General features: G+C 41.7%; 1 protein-coding gene across 1 annotated transcript in view; it reads left to right on the top strand.

Annotated features, from left to right (window-relative positions):
* The window catches only part of LOC311010055 (scavenger receptor cysteine-rich domain-containing protein DMBT1-like), a gene marked incomplete at both ends in the record, with an annotated part of 528,569 nt that overhangs the window by 456,301 nt on the left and 58,478 nt on the right, over positions 1–13,790 (top strand). The window contains 3 exons of the mRNA XM_084004536.1: positions 8,248–8,538; positions 11,063–11,377; positions 11,471–11,755. Coding sequence (XP_083860662.1) covers positions 8,248–8,538; positions 11,063–11,377; positions 11,471–11,755 — 891 coding nt within the window. The remainder of the gene's footprint in view (positions 1–8,247; positions 8,539–11,062; positions 11,378–11,470; positions 11,756–13,790) is intronic.

Here is a 13,790-nt window from a genome sequence, read left to right as displayed (position 1 = left end):
TAGGGAATACTCATAGCTTCCTTTTTGGTTAGCACTGGGGGGCACCTACACAGCAATGATGGTAACTATGCTAAACTCCCTGGGCAGGTAGAATGGTCTACAGTTACCAGTCAAGAGCTTGATGACCGTTGAGCAATAACTTGAGACTATCCTAGCATTTTTACACCAGTTATTGTTGATGTAGATGCATAAACCCCCCCCCTCGGGATTTACCGCTGAATGCACTGCTCCTGTCGGCACCAAAAGTAGCAAGCCCCTCGAAGCTAACAGCATTGTCTGGGATTGATGAGTCATGTCTCTGTCAGAATGAAGATGCAGCAGTTTTTCATCTCTCGTGTTGATAGTAATTCCGTCTGCAGATGATCAAACCACCCTCATGGAGTCGATTTGGGACCGTTTGAGTTGAAACTTGAACATCAGTGGCCTGCTGGATGCACAAAGGAGCAGCTATCGGTCCTGCTGTTGGGTTGTTGTCCTTCTTCGGCCCCTCCACGTCTCCACGTGTACTGGCCTGTCTCCTGGAATCTCCTCCATGCTCTTGACACTGTGCTGGGGGACACAGCAAACCTTCTTGCCACAGTGTGCATTGATGTGCCATCATGGATGAGTTGCACTAACTGGGTAACTTCTGTGGGTTGGAGAAACCGCCTCATGCTACCTCTAGTGGTGCAAACTGGCAACATTCAAAAAAGAAAAAAATCTGCCAGAAAGGCCGAGAACAGAGAAATGGTCTGTGGTCACCACCTGCAGAACCATTCCTTTATAGGGATGTCTTGCTAATTGCCACTCGTTTCCACCTGTGGGCTGTTCCATTTACACAACAGCAGGTGAAATTGATTCCCAATCAGTGCTGCTTCCTAATTGGACAGGCTGATATCTCAGAAATATGATTGACTTGCAGTTACATTATGTTGTTTTAGTGTTCCCTTTATTTTTTTGAGCAGTGTATATTTACAGAATGATTGTAAATCTATATTGGCATTTCTACATCACAATTTCACATTTACACAACAATTAACATTTATATTTGCTTATTAGATGTTGTATTAATGTTCATGTGTATTTTTGAACATATTTTACATTTTGTAAGAAAAAAGGTTTGGGATCAAATAATGTTGGGGACCCCCTGCTGGAAATCCGTGGACCCCCTATGGGTCCCGGGCCCCATGTTGAAGATCTCTGGCCTATATTCATGAATGTTATTAATTGTGTTCATGAAGCTGTTCATGTTGTTCAGCAAAGGTTCACCGTGCATCAGTTTATGACCGGCTGGTCCCATAACCAGACTGTGAGCCCCCCTCACTCCCTCTCTTTGATTCTGGTTGTAATGTATTGATAAAGCGCTGGATCACTATTGTAAAGTTCACCCTGTATGTTCCTCCTCAGCCACCGTACCTGTCAAAGTTGTTTTCTAGAGTATTTGAGCTCCAGATTAAAGCGGTGCAGGAGGCCGTGACAAAGGTGGAACCCCTCTGGAGGCCGAATGCAGCTAAAACAACACAAACAGATTTACAGGTTCAGAATAAAATGAGCCTCCAGAGCAATAAAATATGAGGTGTTCTGAATAAAGAAAGCAGCAGAGCTGAAAACATCCTGCTGCTTTATGAAGGACGAATGAAAGTCAAAGTCAGACTGAAACATGATGTCAGTGAACTGACTGAGACACAGCAGCAGCATTTACACACAGACTGCAGTCAACAAGGAGACGACACACTGAAACACTCAAATATCATCCTGCACCGTTTCTCATCATCATTTTCCTGCTACGAGTTTGAGGGACGATGTTTGAATTCAGAAGTTAGAAGGAATCCAACAGGAATGGACAGCTCGGAGCTTCCTGCAGAGATCCACATCCACTGAATCTCTTTGGCTTTTGGACTGTTGGTCGGACAAAACAAGACATTTAAAGACGTCACCTCGGATTCTGACAGACTGGGCTGCACATTTTATACCGTTTACTGGTGTTTTATAGACTCAATGATTGATTACTAAAACATTCAATAGATCCATCAACAGTTAATATAAGCTGTCATCCAGTCTCCTCTGAAAGACTTGGTGTTGAATCATCGAGCGGAAATAATAAGACCACACTGACAGCATTAATCTCATAGGAACATCTAAGTGGTTTCCTGGTTGTCATAGTAACAGTCATGTAATATGTCATCAGTAGGTAGATTCTTGTCTGATAAAAGTTTTTTGGTTTCCCAGAAATGCAGTTCTGAAAAATGTTTCTAAGTAAAGAGTAAAGCTCCACCTCTTCCTGTACGCAGATCTAGGACAGCACAGGTCTGGAATGAGACATGATGTCCCAGATGTGCTCAATAGGATTCAGGTCTGGGGAACAGGCAGGCCAGTCCATAACATCAATGCCTTCATCATGCAGGAACTGCTGACACACTCCAGCCACATGAGGCCTAGCATTGTCATGCATTAGAAGACATTCTTCGGCTCCTCCACGTCTCCTGGTGTGCTGGCCTGTCTCCTGGTGTACTGGCCTGTCTCCTGGTGTAAATCTATATTGGCGTGTATTTGTGTATTTTTGAACATATTTTACATTTTGTAAGAAAAAAGGTTTGGGATCAAATAATGTTGGGGACCCCCTGCTGGAAATCTGTGGACCCCCTATGGGTCCCGGACCCCATGTTGAAGATCTCTGGCCTTTATTCATGAATGTTATTGAATTGTGTTCATGAAGCTGTTCATGTTGCTGACATTTAAAGACTTCACCTCGGATTCTGACAGACTGGGCTGCACATTTTATACCGTTTACTGGTGTTTTATAGACTCAATGATTGATTACTAAAACATTCAATAGATCCATCAACAGTTAATATAAGCTGTCATCCAGTCTCCTCTGAAAGACTTGTTGTTGAAACATCGAGCGGAAATAATAAGACCACACTGACAGCATTTATCTCACAGGAACATCTAAGTGGTTTCCTGGTTGTCATAGTAACAGTCATGTAATGTCCTCAGTAGGTAGATTCTTGTCTGATAAAAGTTTTTTGGTTTCCCATTTCAAATTTCTAAGTAAAGAGTAAAGCTCCACCTCTTCATGTACACAGATCTACATTGAGGACAGCGCAGGTCTTTATCAGAGCAGAGACAGACAGGCGGGCAGACAGACGGTCTACCTGCACATCATGGACCCCCTGTTGGTGCTGGTGCTTTTGCTGTGGATCTCAGGTAGGACTCTGCTTTAAAGATGATGTGATATTATTTGTGTTGGATCTCTAAATGAGAACAAACTGCTCACATACATCAACACCGCCAGGCTCCACTCCACGGGGTTTTCATCCAATCAGAGGTTTTCATTCCATTTCAGTCATTTATTATTTCTTTTTTAGTATGTATTACATACATCAATTAGAGTTCTCAACGGGCCTGAAAATTACAGCCCGACCCGACCCGGCCCGCGGGTTTTTAAACCCGAACCCGACGCAGCCCGACACACCAGCATGAATTGTCGGCCCGAACCCGACCCGAACCCGACCCCCCGCGCGCCTGCATTGTTTTCCTCATACACTTGTTATCACGATCAGACAGACAGCAGACGTGAATTCAAATGAAACTTTATTTAAAATTAAAAGATTTAACACAAACAACCGAAACTTTAAATAGCCTATATAAATAAATATGCCGTAAATAAATATTAAATTAAATCTTTCGCCTGTGGCAAGTTTACTTTTGACCAGCTCCATCTTCTCCAGCCAGGCTATAGGCGTGAGTGCGTCACGCAGCGTCGTCAGGTGTGTGTCTGCCCCATGAAGATTTTTATTTTTTATTTTTTAATGAAATGTGTTTTATAAAAAAAAGGAAGCCCGAGGCCCGACCCGACCCGGCTCATTTGCGTATTTTTTCGGCCTGGACCCGGCCCGAAACTTCGGGTCCCGTCGGGTTTGTCGGGCTGGGCCGACCCGTTGAGAACTCTAACATCAATCATGTTTTCCTTGCTTTTGATCACAGGGAAGTAGGGTTAAATTTGAATATATATTCGAATAGTTGTTAAAAACAGAATTTTGAATGTGAAAATTATATTATAAATATTCGAATCATATGTAAAAAAAACAACAGTGGTCTGACTGTCTGCTTTGTGGGTGGGCGTGCGCCTGAGGTCAGGGAATGTCTGTTCTTTACTGTAAAACTTCAATTAATGTTAATAATATTAGTTTCAACCACTGAATGAAGCCTGACATATTTAGGACAAGAATCACGACCTTAAATTGTTCTAAACTCTTGATCAACATTTGTTTATTGTTGTCGTTCATTTAAACCGATATGTGGAGGGAGGGAGGGAGAGAGGGAGGGAGAGAGAGAGGTCTGCTTGTCCATCAGTTAATTTCCTTATTTTTGTAGGTAATATGTTATTAAATATGTTTAAAGTTAAATAAATTACCAATACAAGTAGTTATGTCTCGTTGTATTCATTTGTCCTGTTATTGACGTGCCTAATGCACAACCAGAAATTAGAATATGTTTGAATATATGTGTTTTTTTAAAGGGAATATTTGAACGTCATTTTAGAGTAATTTTGACAGCCCTACAGGGAAGTAAACTGCTCACATACATCAACACCGCCAGGCTCCACTCCACAGGATTTTCATCCAATCAGAGGTTTTCATTCTATTTCAGTCATTTATTATTTCTTGTTTGTTTGTTTTTTCAGAGTATTTCATACATCAATCATGTTTTCCTTGCTTTTGATCACAGGGAAGTAAAAAGCAGTTCATCCAGAACAGGGAGGGCAGCTTTGATGAAAGGGAGGGACACACAAATGTTCACCTCACGACCCGAGGGCCAGATATATCACCATACACTTCCACCATTATAACCTTGTCACTTCATTGGCCTACTATAGCTCACTCATTTAATAAATACAACAACATATATACTAGCAATCCAAGTTTATTATACCAATTTAAAAAAATACAGATGATTTGGCTCTCAAGAACACATGACCCAGACAAGGCTCCCTAGTGGGCCAACATTTTTAACATTAATATTTTCATAAGAAAAATGTTGTGAACTTCACACAGAAACAAACATTACTGAGTCATATATTATTTCAGTGCAAACATATCTCTTTGTATTTTCTTCTCTGCCCTTACATTCCAGAACATTTTTAAAATATATTTCTCAAACATGTTATCCTCTGTAAATTTCTCTGCTGCTCTTAAACTGCAGTTTTTAGATTTCAGCTTTGTACTTCAGGAGCATCTTTGTGCCTCTCTTCACAACTACTTCCGTGTATTCGGACGGTTGGATTTATGGCCCTATAGCTCCCTCTAGCGGCTGACAGACTGAATTACAGCTGGAGTTCAAATGACATGCTTTTTACCAACGACTGTGAAACCAATAATATATTCATTTTTATAAATGGACACAGATTGTGTACACATGTACATGGATAATTATATATAACTATAAAAATAAAAGATTGGAGAGGAGGGGATAAGAATCAGGTTTTTCCCAACATTAGAACAAGTGAAATAGAGCAGGGGTGTGTGGGAAAATAATACATGAAAAGAGAAAACACCTTTGTAGGGAGATTGTCTATCAGCTTTCAAAATGACCGTTCAATTAGCTGAGGACACTTTCATATTTAATCCGTTACTTCCCTTAGATCCGTCTGTGTCTTTTCATGAAGGAAACCCATTTTGACGATATTTTTGTGAATTTATCCATTTGTATATGAAGTTAAAGGTGATTTTCTTCCCATTCAGTATCTATCATTAATCATATCTGTCCATTCTTCTACTGTGGGAGGGTTGGGCTGCAGCCAGTGTCTACTTATGTTTTTCTAAGCTGCAGTTATCATTGTTGTAATTAAGTATTTGTGAAATGAATGTTTTGAAGTGGTTACATGTATTATTTCTACAATCACTGTATGTATATTCAGTAAGCATCTCTCTGTGCAGCGGTTGGTGTTGTTAGTCCGCCATATATTCAGACTTGTGACAAACGATGCAGCATGTGATCAGTGTTACTGTGTGTAAGTCCATCTGATTGATCATCCTCACTGTTTCCTGTTCACTCTGTGTCAGAGCTGCATTTAAATGCTGCTGCTTCACATTAAAACACCTCAACTAGATAAACTTTTATTGTCAGGTAAATTAAATAACATTAACATTGGTTAAGCTGTGCACTTTAAATTTAATCCCATCGGTCACTATAGTAACCATGAAAACATTTTCAGTTAACAGGTCCTAAAAACATTACTGAATATTGTATCGATCCATTTCCAGAAAGTATTGAAGTAATAAAACCTCTCAATGACATATGTGCAGTGTTGCATGTTTAGTGTAAATGTCACATGACCAGAGCTGATTACTTCCTGGTTGCACCTGTAGAGGAGGATGGCTGCATGAAAGCTCAGACAAAACAAGCTTAGTAAAGTACGTTAATATGAAGATAAGACTAATATTTCTGGTTCACATAATCTTTAAGACGTTTAGTATTGATATATGTATTTACAATCACTCAACTCTGTTCACTGAAGTCACAGAATGAAGAAACATGTTGTGACCAGTGGGATAACACAATGTACAGTATCTAGATGTACATGTACTTGTTTGGAGTTCTTTATTAGGAATAAGCCCTTGGGATGTACCATCTCGTTTTCCAGGGGGTCCCGAACAACATGAATACAATGAAAACACAATTTAGACAAAACATTGAACAGAAACACACGGACACAAACAGAAACATGTCATTAATTAAATAAGAAAAAAAAAAACATGGGAAGATACGACTCATAGAGAAGTATAACAGACGATCAAAGAAACTAGATGATTAATAAGTGACATTAGTGATCAGACATGATTGTGGTAAGGACATGAACAAGTAATCCTATCATGAGAAGACAGGGCATTCTTCAACTTGTACATACAGAGTTGTTGTTCTACCTAACTTTCTCTTCTGTCTTCTAGTTGAACTTACACACACTAACATGCTGCATATGTTGGACCGAGGGGCCCGCCCACACAAGGCATGCAATATTACAGCTAGCCCTCAACATGAGAAAGATGCTGTCCTCAGTGATGGTGATAGTGATGGGTCAGATATGGACTATGAGGGGGAGACACACACACACACACACACACACACACACACACACACACACACACTCACACACACACACACATAAATATATACATGTATATATCAAAGTTTAGTTTGATGCTTTCCTCTTCTTGAATGCAGAATACCTCTATCCTGAATAACCCCTATATTGTAAATGAATCATGTGACTGGTCTACAGATTAAATTTTACAATGTTACAATGAATGCACTAAAGTAATATTGAACTAAAGTACAAGATAAAATGTTAGAACAAAGTTAGAACATGAAGGTTTCAATACATTTTACAAAAGTCACAATGTTACAATAAAGGAGATGTTTTGAGTTTGCTTTCTGTATTCATATCGGTGATGTATGAGGACTTTTGATATGTAAAATAGTCACACTAAGTATTTTAGTGGCGATGATGGAGATGCTGCCAGAAACAGAGTTTTACATTTTAGAAGTATTTTATAAGACTGTGAAGGAGAAATATGCTAACATAGACATTATCCCACCGGTCACCTTTGTGACCATAAAACACACTTTTCACCTAATTTTCCATGAAGATTTTCAAAAGTAATGATTGATTATTGAAAAGGGTTAGTAGTGAAATATGATTTGGATATTTCCATGTCTGGGAAAAATTTGGGATTAAATGGGTTAAGCTAACATTAATGATAACTTTAGCTAGTTAATGTAGTTTATATGGCTGCAGGCCCATTTTCTCTAAATCACAACTTAAAAAGAAGCTAAGCTGTCTGTCTCTCCTGTCTCCCTCCATCATCTGCTGTCTGTCTCTCTCTCCATCATCTGCTGTCTGTCTCTCTCCTGTCTCCCTCCATCATCTCCTGTCTGTCTCTCTCTTGTCTCCCTCCATCATCTGCTGTCTGTCTCTCTCCTGTCTCCCTCCATCATCTGCTATCTGTCTCTCTCTCCTGTCTCTCTCCATCATCTGCTGTCTGTCTCTCTCCTGTCTCCCTCCATCATCTGCTGTCTGTCTCTCTTTTGTCTCCCTCCATCATCTGCTTTTATTTCATTGAATGAAAACAATATATATGTTTGTGTTTCTCCAGGACTCCAGGTTGAAGGAAATCACATCTCAACAGGTAAATAGAGAAATTAACAAGAGAGAAAGAAAGCAGAATCTCCACTTCTTTCACTGAAGACTCTCTTCTTTCTGTTCAGAGCCTGATGATGTCAGGTTGGTGGGAGGAGCCAGTCGCTGTGCTGGAACACTGGAGGTGAGACGTCAGGGAGACTGGAGACCAGTGGCTGGTGATGTCTGGACCCTGAAGGGAGCAGCTGTTGCCTGTAGAGAGCTGGACTGTGGCTTTGCTGTTTCTGTAGGACTGAGAGAGGAGTCCTCAAGAAGACCTGTGTGGGGGATCAGGTCTGACTGTGTTCATTCTGGATCCACTCTGAGGGAGTGTGCAGCATCAGATTCCTCTTCCTCCATCCTGAATCTCACCTGCTCAGGTAAGACCCTCAGTGACATCATCTATGACATCATCTATGACAGCAGTGTTCCCAGTATGTTCCTTCCTCTGTGTCATGTACCAGGCAAGGAGGGAGGACCCAAATGCAGGGGCAGTGTAAAAAAAGGCTTTTATTCTTAACATAAAAAGTATAAACACAAAATCACTCCACCGGGAGGAAACAAAACGAGGCTACAAACAAAACTACAAAAATACCAACTTAACTGAAGGTGACATGGAACGTGACGTGGAACGTGACGTGACGAGAAACAGGACGAACTGGCACAAGACAAGGGGAGACGCAGACTTAAATACACAGAGGGATAACGAGCAACAGGTGGCAACAATCAGGGATCAGGGATGACATCAGACCAGGGAATACATGAGGAAAGGCAAGTGACCTGAAACGAGAGGAGAGTTACTTTTCAAAATGAGACAGGAAATGACAAGACAAAAACCCAAGACGAGACATTACCTCACCATCGTGACACTCTGTCCCAGTGACAGTCAGTGGTTTCCACTGGACTGAACTGTAAAGTTCTCCAGGACAATGACGTCCTAGAATGTAGAGAAGTGGGCTGGTTTCTGGAAGCTTCAGACCCTCCATATTAGGGGTGGGAATCTCTTGGCACCTCACGATTCGATTATAAACCGATTATAGATGCATCTTGATACAACAATTTTTTTGTGTACATTTCCATGCATGATTAAAAAAAAACTAATTAAATCTGACTTTGCTACTCAGAGTTTGCTCGTCACTTCCTTCTTTTGTGATAATTATTAAAGAAAATCAACAGGTTAATTACCTTCTCTCATATTTTATGAAAGAAAAGGCTTTTCTTTGTCACAAGTAGAATGACTTCCTATGAACACAAAGTCCTCCTGTTACAGGCGATGAGCTTATCCCTGAGAGAAAACAGGGAACTGTAGCCGATATACAAATAAAAAGCTTTCAATGCAATAATCAATGCAGCTGCATTTCAACACATCACAGCGTAGCGGTCTGTGGTCTCCCGTGGGATAGTATCTTACGTCTCATACAGAGACCGAACAACAACAAGGTCTCTGCCGTATTTATGCCGAGACGACGTTATGTTCAGTGTTTACGTAGCAGCTACGGTGTTAGCCTAGCTTAGCTCTGAGCGAGCCGAATGCATAAACAGGTATTTGTAAAGTTATTTTGTATCGTCTTAACGGACAGACTTAATAAACCATGACTTCAGACTTTTTACTAATCGTCATTACTTCGGCATACTCTTTATCTCTTTAAATGGTAAATAAATCACAACGTGGTTCAGCCATGAATGATGAAACATTATCAGTGTAAATGCAGCGGGTGCCGGTGGGATTTCTCTCTCAGCCGTGTCTCTGTTATGTGTAACGCCACAGACTGTCCGGGCGCTGCATTTCAGAGTTCCACCTTTTGTGTTCCGTAAACCATACGGAATAAAAATAATCCATTTTTCACAATTGTGAATCGATTCCGAATCGTCCGCATCACGATGCATCTAAGTATTGATTTTCCCCCCCGCCCCTACTCCATAGACTGCTGAGCTCCACCTGGCAGGACACACCTGTCTGTCTGTCTGTCTGTCTGTCTGTCTGTCTGTCTGTCTGTCTGTCTGTCTGTCAGACCTGTGACATCACTTCCTGTTTTGAGGGTCCATCTTGTTGAACGGAGGGTAAATGTGACCTTTCATCTCTCGTCCCTCATTTCCATCTAAAGTCTTACCAAACTCCTTTCAGTAGAGAACTACAAACAGGAAGTAGGACCATATAACAGCTGTGCTCGGGTCATTTCACTGGCTTCCAGTCCATTTTAGAATTGATTTGTTCATGTTAATGGGGGTTTTTCATGTCATGTCCTCATCCAAGGCTCTCCTCAGAGGGATGACAGTGGCAGACATGTTTACAGCAGCATCCTGGGATTCTCCGTGCCCTTTCATCTGTTTCTATCTGCCAGATGGATCTGAATCCTCCCTGACTCATTCAGTGTTAAATGAGCTCGATGGCCGATGAAGCGTTGCACATCTGGTGCTTTTATGCACACATCAAACTGTGCAGCTCTAATGTGATCATCACAGGTTAGCGGCTGCATGAGGACCATGAGGGAGAACATGGACGTCCCCACTATTCTGCAACAGCAGTGCTGTGTGAAGAGAGTGCAACACATTTCTTTGTCACACGGCTGATATGGTGTTAACGTGGCACAGTTGGTGTCTCCCTGCCTTATTACGTGGAGCATCCACAGTTAGTGAAGTGTTGTGTTGTCTGCTTGTGGACCTCGGAGTCACAGTGGGACAGAGACCACATCAGCTTCACCCTTAAGCCACGAGGACACAGGAATGTGATGGAACATGGCTGCAGGCTGTGGTGTTGTAACCATGTGTTCTGGTGTTCATGATGAACTGATGGTGGAATTGTTTTGAGTCCAGTTTGAATCACTGAATAGCTTCATGACATCTTTTTCTCTGGTGTCTGGTGTCTTTTCTCTCTCTCTATTTGATCTTCTATCATCTCTCCAGACTCTGTCAGGCTGCTGAATGGGACTAGTCTGTGCTCAGGCAGACTGGAGGTGAAGTCCAACCAGTCCAACCAGTGGTGGTCCTCAGTGTGTGAAGCTGACTTTGACCAGCAGGATGCAGAGGTGGTCTGTAGGGAGCTTGGCTGTGGGGCTCCTTCAGTCCTCCAGGGGGCGCTCTATGGAGACGTGGGGGCTCCAACGTGGACCAAAGAGTTCCAGTGTGGAGGCCATGAGTCTGCTCTCCTGGACTGTAGAAGCTCAGGCTCAGATAGAAACACCTGCTCACCTGGCAAAGCTGTTGGACTCACCTGCTCAGGTAGAAGAGGAGCTGCAGCTTTGATCTGGTTCATTTCTGTTCTCATCAAACTCACTTTGCTCTTTGACTGACGACTCTCTTCTTTCTGTTCAGAGCCTGTCAGGTTGGTGGGAGGAGCCAGTCGCTGTGCTGGAACACTGGAGGTGAGACATCAGGGAGACTGGAGACCAGTGGATGGCATTGTCTGGACCCTGAAGGAAGCAGCTGTTTTCTGTAGAGAGCTGGACTGTGGCTCTGCTGTTTCTGTAGTACGGAGAAAGGAGTCCTCAGACAGACTTGTGTGGGGGATCAGGTCTGACTGTGTTCATTATGGATCCACTCTGAGGGAGTGTGCAACATCATTCTCCTCTCCCTACATCCTGAATATCACCTGCTCAGGTAAGCCCCTCAGTGACATCATCTATGACATCATCTATGACATCATCTATGACAGCAGTGTTCCCAGTATGTTCCTTCCTCTGTCCCAGTGACAGTCAGTGGTTTCCACTGGACTGAACTGTAAAGTTCTCCAGGACAATGACGTCCTAGAATGTAGAGAAGTGGGCTGGTTTCTGGTGTAGAAGAAATTGTGTTACCTTACAATTCTTATTTGGTTTTGGTATAATGTTCCTTTCTCTCTAAACATCAAATGTCCTGCTGAGCTGTTTTCCATTGTGTTAACCCTTGCCATCTTGATGAAAAGACTCTTTGATCTTTCCCTCTTCCTGAATGGTCTCTGTCTCAAATACATTGATCAAGGCCCGATGAGTGACCCCTGTAGTGACATCGTCTAGCTCTCCGAGAACGGTCACACCTTGTAGATATCAACAGATGTCTCTTCCTCTGCAGAGAGACATGTGTTGATTCAATGAAAATCCACTCATGACGCCTTCCCTTTTGTTCTCTGGCATGTTCTGTATAAATCCAACTCGGCCAGGCCATTCGACAGACTGGATCTTCATAGATACACTGTGAATTTCTTTTCTCCACTGTCAGTGATTAAACCTCATTTGAACCAGCCACAGAATTGGACCTGAAGAGTTTTCTTCCACAATATGGCGTTGTCGGCAACTCGCTAACCCTGGGCTAGAGGACGTCTGGACTGGAGGGAGTGATTTTGAATATTAGCAATCGGCGCCAAATTCAAAGGGTAAAGGAAGCCTCTTGTAAAATTCCTAACTTTTGCTGATATTCACAATGCCCTGTCTCAGGTCCGGATCTTCCATAGACCCAGGTAACGCGATTTAAATTTTCAAATAGCAGCAGTTGACTGCAGGCTGTTCTGGTGAGTTTTAAGCAAAAAAAGGCCTTATGTAGTATAATAACAGATTGCATGGTGGAATTCTCCGTCACCTCATGGGTTTGAGTTTTTCTCGGTGTAACGGATTATTATATGAGGTGGATGATATTGTTATGGAGTAACCAGGCTTCCATACATATTGTCGTAATTCCTATTGGTAGCATAATGACAGTTTGCATGGTGGAATTCTCCGTGATCTTATGGGTCTGAGTGTTTCTCTATGTGAGGGATTGTTATGTGAGGTAGACAATTTTAGTGGAGTGAATCAGTCTGACACTATATTGTCATAATTCCTAAACTTGGTAGCATAATGACAGTTTGCATGGTGGAATTCTCCGTGACCTTATGGGTCTGAGTGTTTCTCTATGTGAGAGATTGTTATGTGAGGTCGACGATATTTAAGTGGGGTAGCCAGTCCGCCACTCATATTGTCCTAAATCCTATTGGTAGCATAATGACAGTTTGCATGGTGGAATTCTCCGTGACCTTACGGGTCTGAGTGTTTCTCTATGTGAGGGATTGTTATGTGAGGTTGATGATATTGAAGTAGGGGTAGCCAGACCGCCGCTCATGTCATCGTAATTCCTACTTGGAAATGTAATGACGATTTGCATGGTGAAACTCTCTGTAATCTTATGGATTTCAGTGGTTCTCTTTGTAAAAGATTGTTATATTGAATGAATGAGGTGTGTATAACCGGTTTGACAGTTGTATGAGCTCATTGTAACGTCTTATTTGTCAATGTTGTGTATTTGTGTTTTGCTGTGATTTAAGGCCCGCTGTGGCCATAAAAATGTTGTTTTCTTGCTGTGAGAAATTATTGCTGGAATTGAGTAGTTGTTCAGGAGGTTACAATTGAACACAACATTCCAGCTCTAGTTCCTTATCCGTTAGTTAATAGCCTTTTGATCACTGTGATTCATGACTGCTGTTTTGCGATAAACCACGTGGCTAAGAGCACTTTATTTTCATGTAAATACAAATTTTTCTTCACTGTGTAGAATCACTTCTTTAGCTAGTTGGGTTGTAAGTCTGTTTTAATTAATTTTCCCCAACCTACTTTAGTTTTCTTTTTAAATACGTTATATTCTATTTTTTTTATTTCTTGTTACTCAAGACTGTTAGTAACTTGTT

This window comes from Eutrigla gurnardus (assembly GCF_963514095.1).
Source record: "Eutrigla gurnardus genome assembly, chromosome: 24".
Taxonomy (NCBI): domain Eukaryota; kingdom Metazoa; phylum Chordata; class Actinopteri; order Perciformes; family Triglidae; genus Eutrigla; species Eutrigla gurnardus.
The sequence above is the reverse complement of the archived record's forward strand: the minus strand, read 5'-3'. Positions and strand labels throughout refer to the sequence as shown.